This window comes from Asparagus officinalis, chromosome 1, assembly GCF_001876935.1.
Source record: "Asparagus officinalis chromosome 1, Aspof.V1, whole genome shotgun sequence".
NCBI classification, from domain to species: domain Eukaryota; kingdom Viridiplantae; phylum Streptophyta; class Magnoliopsida; order Asparagales; family Asparagaceae; genus Asparagus; species Asparagus officinalis.
This window is the reverse complement of record NC_033794.1, coordinates 129257256-129265822: the sequence shown is the minus strand read 5'-3', so window position 1 is coordinate 129265822 and position 8567 is coordinate 129257256. Positions and strand designations below refer to the sequence as shown.

Here is an 8567-nt window from a genome sequence, read left to right as displayed (position 1 = left end):
ATATAAACTTTCATTTTTTCTAATGCTAGAGCTAAAATCTTACATGTTCAACAAAACTTGGATTTTTTAGATATAAACCCCCTGATCAAAGTTATTCATTGTTCCTAATGCTAAAGCTGAATCTTACATTTGAAACAAACCTAAGGATCTTTTATATAACCCCCTGATCAAATTTTTGCTATGTTAATGCTGGAACCCTTGAGTTTTTTTTCTGAGGACAATACTAGGGATGGAAATATGTGGAAGTGAGAGAATTTCGGTCATTTTGGAGGATTCGAGAAATCTTAAAGTTCTTCCGGATTATATCAAAATAAAAAATATTTGAAAGTAACATATCCAAACAACCCTAGATTTAGATGTAGCTTAAGAAGGTATCTGACAATATGAAACAGATGGGATCTTGGATAAAAGTTTTTACATTTGCAATCTGGTTCTATTTCTGCTAGCTGCTAGGCATAATAAAATATATGAATATAATTACATCTTTCATTCCTTTACTCTGCAGGAATTTACCTCAACCTGAAGTCAAATTTACCTTCATTCGTATGGCTTGCACTACAAGTTAAATTCTAAATATAGTGTAAGCTCATACATGCACAGATCTTAATTACTGTGAAACGATGGGTTTTGCTCGCCTCTAATTGTGTTTATACTCTCTCTCCTCAAAGACTTCAGCAGCTCTCACAAGTGGATGACCTACAAAGGAATTCAAATTGAGATTCATCTGTTATCATACGTCAAAAATCAAATGTATTATACATCGGAATTTGTTTGATGTTTTATTCGTTCTCTTGATCGGTTGATCAACCAAGAAGTATACTGTATATTCGAGGAAAATACATTTGTAACTTCGTTCTTTTACATGATAATATTATCAGCTGGCTGATGGTTACATGATAACCAGATATATATACTCGAATGATGCGAATAATGCAACGCAACGGTTTTGTAGGAGTATATTTAGTATTGCACGGTGTCACATAAATAAATTTTTTCATTAGTTGAATTGTGTCCTCTAAAGCTCAACTACATTCAATAAATATCCGAAGGTTATCAGAATAAAATTCGAGTTTGAATTTTTTTTTTTTAATATGGATGTATCAATACCTGCATCTATATTTGTACATACAAAAATAAATGTACAAAAATAAAAAATAAGTTGGTGTTTCAGAATCTAGTTCCTAAAAGGGATCTGTATACTTTATGAAAGTTAAAAATTTTAGAACCAAAATGATAGGAAAAAATCCGAGATTTATTGTAAAGTCTCACGACACGCCATGTATTTAGCAAGAATAACGTTTAAAAAAAGACAAATTCAGGAACTTAATCCACGGCGCCCTCCAAGAGCGAAATGAGCCAGCGATATTTACGTGAATATCCTCGTTCTCCTCGCTACTGCGCGCCACGCTACCGAGGGCATAGATGTCATTGTCTATTCACCGCCTCCTTTTCACACTTCGATTCTACACTGAGCGCCGACCGAGATCTCACCTTCCCCTAAATAAAAGAAAAAAAAATCAAAAAGAAAAAAGGAGGAGAAAAGAAAAAAAAAAACCCCAAAGCTAAAAGAAAGCCCAAACCTTGATACTTTCCCCTTTGCCTCTGCATCCTCACTCACTGCTCCTCTGTTTGAGATCTCAGAGAGGGGGAGAGCAATGGCAGCTTACAAGGCCGAGGACGACTACGATTACCTCTTCAAGGTGGTCATCATCGGCGACTCTGGAGTAGGGAAGTCCAACCTGCTCTCGAGGTTCACCAGAAACGAGTTCAGCCTCGAATCCAAGTCCACCATCGGGGTCGAGTTCGCTACCCGAAGCTTGAATGTCGATGGGAAGGTCATCAAGGCTCAGATTTGGGACACTGCTGGCCAAGAAAGGTAACGCTTTGAATTAGATCTCTGTTCGCATTTTTGATTCAAGGGGTTGGTTGGTGCGTTCTGATGGGGCTTTTTGAGAATTGGGTTAGCGGCTGTTGTTGATGGAGATTAAGCCTTAATTAAATTGAAAATGCTAAAAAGTTGGGTTTTTCTTTTTTTCAAGTGCCGAGGCTAATCTATGGACTTTGGTTTTTTGGTATGGGATCTTTGGGGGGCATAATATACTTCTTATGGTACACTGTGCTTGGGCTCACCGTGTGCATATGTATGAATGTGCACATAACTCGGAATTGATACGTTTGCGGACACGTAAGCTTAATAATTACGTTAATATTTAGCTTGTGTCTTCTAATAATATGTCAAGCTGTAACTTTATTCAAGAAAAGTAGAGGAAGGAGCTAGTTTGATTAACAAGATATGTTTGTTACGGAATTTCATTATTTGATGTCTGGGTGGGTTAAATTGACCGAATTGTCCGTTTAATAGGAGTGTAAATGTGAAAAGGATCGTGGAAGAATGTAGCTTCTTGCTTGTTCGTCACCATTTTATTCTGATTCTTTGGCGGACATCCTTGTTTGCTACTACTAGAAATCGTTCATACAGACACGTAGCTATAGATTTGACAATTGGACATTTTTTTAAAAGACAGTGGTCCGAAGAAACACAAGCTTCCATAGAAGGCGAAAGTACCCCCGCTTGCACTGCAAAGAAAGATCCTGTTCTGCACACGCAGATGATAGCGTGTCTTTATCCTCTAATCAAATATTCAAAGACCGGCATCCTTGCATATTCGATTTGAAATTCCTTGTTCATCATAGATGAGAGATTCAAGACAGTCTCCTACAACAGTAAGCAAGTGATGGTATCTTTTATGCTAAGTTCACTTGGTGGAAAATATTTTACTAACACAGAAGCTGATTCTACAGTGGAAATGTAAGATTAGGCATTGTGTTGGTTGCTTCTTTTATCACATGATAGCTGTGCACTTTTGGGAGCTCAGCTAACATTTGGATGCTGCTTCGATTCACTTCATTCAGATACTAAGGTTGTGCGCAAAAGAAGAATTGCAGAAGGCGGTCCCACAGGATGAGTGAAGTTTCTAAAGGATGCAAAACCTGGATTTTATGTTTATGTGTAATATAACATATTGTATAATGAACTGACTGTAACCTATGAACAAATAACTTTCAACATAATAATACAATAGAAACCAGTATCAACAGGTAATAAAAGGATAAAAAAATCCACTTAGATTATGCTGTAATTGGTTACATAAAAGTTATTAATTCTATGATTGCTCACTGGCTTGAAGACTCTACTGGCTACTAAACAACAAAAGCCTTCTCATACAGGAGATACGAGGTAAACATGAAAAAAAAAAGAATTATAGAAGGGGGGAAAAAAGAAGGTTTCACACTTCACAACCTGGTTGGAGTACAACCTTGAGGATGAACGTTTCTTTGGTTGAGAGAGGAGGGAGAAGAAGGCAGGGGAAGGGGGAGGGAGTTTATTGGTTAGTTCAATCGATCACTCAAACAACTGCTCTGTTGTTCCTCTTTTGTAGGATTGATTGGTAGCGTTGATTGGTGGTGGTTATATTTGGAACTTCTCTTCATTCTTGTGACCATTTTGTTTGGAGATTTGGAGTTCCTTTAGGATCACATATATCATAATGTGCAGCCTAGTATCATCAAATGTTAATTGTAGCAAATTATCATCCTGTTAACACGGATGATTAAACATGAAATTATAGGGGTACTTCCATTAGCTCAGATTATGACTTGATTATGTTCGGTAGACAATTACGGACTTGAAAATCAATGTTATAGGTAAATAACGTTAGCTTATACAACTCATTAGTGCCATATTGAGCATGGATGTGTTTCTTGGATATTGAAGATTTGCCATATCATGTTGCGTCCATATCCTGTATCCTTAACAGTCTTAGCTAATTATCCTAGTTCTCCACCTGAGTTTTCTTTCTTTTGTAAACCATTCTGGAACCACTATGATTTGATATATTCTTTCAACATCCTTTCATGTCAGTAAGGGATATTAAGCTTATTTTCATTGTTTTTCCTCCCCAGTCTGATTTAATTATTACGATGATCAACCTTAACACATGAATGATATCCTATCCATTAATTGTTCTGTATTCCTTGATATTAAAGAGATCTTATGAAGCAATTTAAATTCCATATTTCAACATGTATTCTCCATTTAGTTTGTTCTTCTAAATTAATTCGTGGCGATACTAGTTCCTTGATTTAACAAACAAAATTTTTCAATGAGAGTATTCTGTTATTTTGTTGATAATTCAGTGTCAGCACAGTTCAGCCACAACGTGGTTGAAAGGCACGCTGCAAGTTATCATTATTATTTTTTCCTCAGTTATCGCTGGTATTACTATGAAAGTGTTGTTTATACTGTGAGAGAGAACAAAAGTAAAGAGAGTCTGATATACACCTGAGCGCTCACATTACGCACGCCTTCAATATGTTTGGTTTTTGTGAGTCAACCAGCTTGTTGAATAAGTTATAGGCAAGTTCTAGGAGTTTTGTCTCACAAAATGTGAGAATTTTGAGAGAGAGGACGATGCAAGCATTGGCTTCTTGCCGCGGACAACCTCATTTTCTGCGACCTTTTTCGTTAATTTAATACACTATCAGTGTCTTCTGTACTTTTCTGTAGCTAGTCATATGGTTACTTGATGCAGCTATAATGCTTAGCTTCAGCCATTTGAGTTTTGATGAATTTTGAAGATAAGATTGTTAAGAGTACAAAATTGTAACCCTCAACCCTCATCAAAACTCTGGAGTCTGTGTAGTGGAATGGATTGTAAGATGGTATTATTAGATCAATCAAAGTTCAAATTTCACCAGACATCTTTGAAGGGGATTTAACCGGAAAAAAAGTTATAACCACATGAAATAGTAAAGTTTCGGTCCATTACAATAGCAGTCAACCAGTGGGTGCATGTTAGAGAGAACAAAAATATCGTCGATCCTCACTAAAAACTCCAGAGTTTGGTTTTAAGTGTAATGGATGGGGCTTTAAGAATGATTATGCAACCTGGTTTAATAAATCGTGTTAACCATTATGACTCCAGTTGAAAACTAGGCATGGAATTGCAGAGGTGTTAACAATAGACATAAATACAACTACACCTCAGATTTTATCGGACATTATAACTACTTTTTGAATATTTCTTGTCAAGATCTTGTTCCTGCATATTATATCCTGCCCTAACTATCAGTGTCAAAAGCAGGTATCGTGCCATCACGAGTGCTTACTATCGAGGAGCTGTGGGTGCGTTGCTCGTCTATGATGTCACAAGACACCCTACATTTGAGAATGTTGAGCGCTGGCTCAAAGAACTAAGGGACCATACTGATCCAAACATCGTTGTCATGCTCATTGGCAACAAGTCTGATCTCCGCCACCTTATTGCCGTCTCAACTGAAGATGGGAAATCTTTTGCTGAGACCGAGTCTCTATATTTTATGGAGACTTCGGCGTTGGAATCAACGAACGTAGACGATGCATTTTCAGAGGTATTGACTCAGATCTATAGGATTGTGAGCAAGAAGGCGGTTGACACTGGTGATGATGCGGCATCTGCTGTTCCCGGTGAAGGAGAGAAAATAAACATCAAAGATGATGTTTCTGCGCTCAAGAAAGGTGGTTGCTGCTCGAATTAGGTTACTGTGATGTTATTTGTGGTAGGTCCTTTTCTCCCCCTTTTAATTTTAATGTTCGGACCTAGCATATCTGGAACAATTGTTGGCTTAGTTTCTTTTTGGGTAAATTTCATAGTAACTACCATGAACTATTAAAAATTGATACTACTTCTTTACTTCAATAAAAATTTCTAAACTAGCCTTATTAGTATCTATGAAGGAGAGGGGAAGACGGTAATATAGAAGGAAAAATTCCCCAAGGACCCAAAATATGAGACCAACAGGGGGATAGGTGAGGTGACCCCCTCCTATTGCATAATGAGTTAGCTATCATTAATTATGACCAGCTCATTATGCAATAGAAGAGAGATATCACATGTCCCCCTGTTGGTCCTATATTTTGGGTCCCTGTAACAAACCTCTCTCCTCCCTAAAAGCTCAAGGTAGTTCCGTAAAAAGGATAAATTTTCAAAACCAACACATTTGAGTTTTTATTTACAAAAAACGACCCGTTTCTAGGATATTTGCAAAAACCGACCTGGTTTCAGCGCTGAAGCTGAAACCAGGTCGGTTTTTTGCAAATTTGTTTGAATGGGGTCGTTTTTTGGCAATAAATTCCTAAATGGGTCGGTTTTGAAAATTTGTCCTCCGTAAAAATTACCCTCTATTATTTTGTTCCGCTACTTCTTCAGCGCCTCGCATGGCTGATTTGGGACAGAATCTTTTTTGTTGTCCCTTACATTTACGTCAAGATTAGATTCATCTGGGTACGTATCTTTGAAATAATGCCAGTTTTGGTCAGACACCTTGCATCTTCGGGCTATGTAACAAGGTAAAGATATTATAGTTAGAGCTGAGGATGAGAAACATGCAATTAATACTCTGAATGGTGACAGCAATAAAAGACACTGAGGAGCTGAGGGTAGAGAACATGCGTTGCTTAAATCAATTGTTGAGCCTGGTGTAGGTTGCCTGCGGTTTAACTCCCATTTATGTTTTTATGAGGTTATTATGACAGAGGATAGCATCTTATCCTGTTTCCCATAAAATGTGTCCTCGCAGAGAATTGAATATATTCATAAAGATGCAGGATTGGTGCGTTATCATATGTATTTAAGATATTTAGAACTAGATTGATGGGAACAACCGTCTCGTGGCTCTGGCTCTGGCTCTTTTTTTTATTTTTTTTATTTTTTTTATGTGTGGGGTACTTCCAAGGGTAATTTAATATAGAAAAATTCCCTAAGGACCCAAAATATGGGACCAACAGGGAGGACATGTGAGGTGTCTCCTTCCTATTGTATAATAAGAAATGATGGTCAGCTCGTTATGCAATAGAAGGGGGACACATCACCTACCCCCCTCTGTTGGTCCCATATTTTGGGTCATTGTAGCAAAACTCTTGAATATATTTAAGATATTTAGAACGATAGTAGGCTTGTTTTGTATACAACTAAACGATTACGGCCTGAAAGAGCCCCCTCTACGAGAAAAGTGTATAAAATTCAAGGTTTGTTGTGCTTTAATGATGCATCAAATAGATCTCCTCGCTGAATTAGTGCGTGACTCTCTTATTTTACCAACTTAGGGATGGAGAATGCGCGAGCTTCGCCGTAGCACCCGCGTTTAAAAACATGTTTTCTCGAGCCATACACACACACGAAGATGATAGAGAGAATTTTGTTCTCTTTACGGTTCAAGCAACCTTTTTCGCTCCTAAAAAGAGAGCTAGTTCTGATTATTAGAACCGTATACGAGATTATGCTGTTGCTGAAATAAATAAGAATCATCGGATGTTGCGTGTCGTGGCGAAGTTATTCGGTGCTTCTGATGTATTGTCTTAATCAGAGAGAGATACCAATTAAATACGTACGTACGTACGCTGTGCAAGCATACGCATCTTCTCTTTTTGTGCGGACTTGAAGCACGTGCGAAACGAGGCTAAAGATTATAAGCCGGTTCCTTGCGTCCCGCGCCAATCAACGAGCCCATCACCACTTGGACAAATAATGAGCCGGAGACGAGGCAACCCAACGGGGCCCACTCAACCACCTCTCCAGCTACAAGAGGCTAATATATAAGCCAATCCCCCCTGTTACAGATAAAGTTTTGTCTCTTTGTTTTTATTGTTATTTATTTTGTTTTGTTTTGTTTATATCATCGAACCTTTGAACTTATCCACATCCCTTAGCTAAGCTCTTAGATCGTAGCGATTAGTTTATGTTGATTACTTGAAACTGAATCAAAGTGGTTGATATTAATAATCTCTGGATTGGTAGGTTTAATAATATAAGAAGGCAGCGTCTCGTGATGCGGTGATGGCGCCATTACAGGCGGTTGATTAATAGTATTCGATTGTTGATGAGGCCCGCTCGCGCGTGTGAGCTGGATATCTAAGAGTAATTTTAGCACAGTAGAATTTAGATAGAATCAATAAAATATACAATTTTCATTTCTACTTTATTTTATAAATTACATCCAAAGTGAGAATGAGAATGACTATTACATTCTCACATTAATTCCATTCCATTCATTCTTTTATTTTATTTTTATTTGAGTCCATTCCCGCGTACCAAACGGGACGTTAGGATTTGTAGATTGAGAAAATATCCCGTGATCGACATTGATTGATTTTAGCCAGTAGCGGACCATCTCTCACAACATGTATATTGACGCTCATCTTCACTCAATTCATGAAGGGGCAAAAAAAACTAGGATTATCCGCAGTCTATCCTCCTTCGCGCAATATTATGACATGAACAAACACGAGTAAATAAATATATTGGGAAACGATATCTTACTAAAAATATAGATCACTCAATGCATCTTCTTATGGTAAGCATTCAGGGGCTGTTTGTTTGCATAAGGGGGAAGGAGAAAGCATGTCAAAAGTATCAATTTTGATAGGTTTTTTTTGCAAAAACGCTGTCAAAACTGACACTTTTAGCAGGTTTTTAACCCATTTCCCCCTCTAAAAGAGGCAACCAAACGCACGTTAAGCAATTCAATCG

At 37.6% G+C, this 8567-nt stretch overlaps 2 protein-coding genes across 9 annotated transcripts in view; both read left to right on the top strand.

Annotated features, from left to right (window-relative positions):
• The window catches only part of LOC109847510 (probable sugar phosphate/phosphate translocator At1g06470), a 7551-nt gene extending 6651 nt beyond the window's left edge, over nt 1-900 (top strand). For 2 of the 3 annotated variants that reach the window (XM_020416758.1, XM_020416836.1), the window contains exon 12: nt 506-900. The gene's annotated coding sequence lies outside the window, so the exon portion shown is untranslated. The remainder of the gene's footprint in view (nt 1-505) is intronic. The other variant, XR_002248634.1, reaches the window with a different exon arrangement.
• On the top strand, nt 1482-6662 carry LOC109847237 (ras-related protein RIC2-like). 6 transcript variants are annotated; one of them, XR_002248628.1, is made up of 4 exons: nt 1482-1876; nt 5145-5598; nt 6359-6388; nt 6453-6662. XR_002248628.1 is itself a non-coding variant. In XM_020416675.1 (3 exons), exons 1-2 carry the CDS (start codon nt 1656-1658, stop codon nt 5575-5577), a joined length of 654 nt encoding a protein of 217 aa, XP_020272264.1. In that variant the 5' UTR covers nt 1482-1655; the 3' UTR covers nt 5578-5598; nt 6359-6662. The 6 variants fall into 6 exon arrangements, 4 of the variants coding, with proteins under 4 accessions (XP_020272264.1, XP_020272133.1, XP_020272189.1 ...); XR_002248625.1 differs by having other exon boundaries at nt 6349-6388; XM_020416675.1 differs by having other exon boundaries at nt 6359-6662.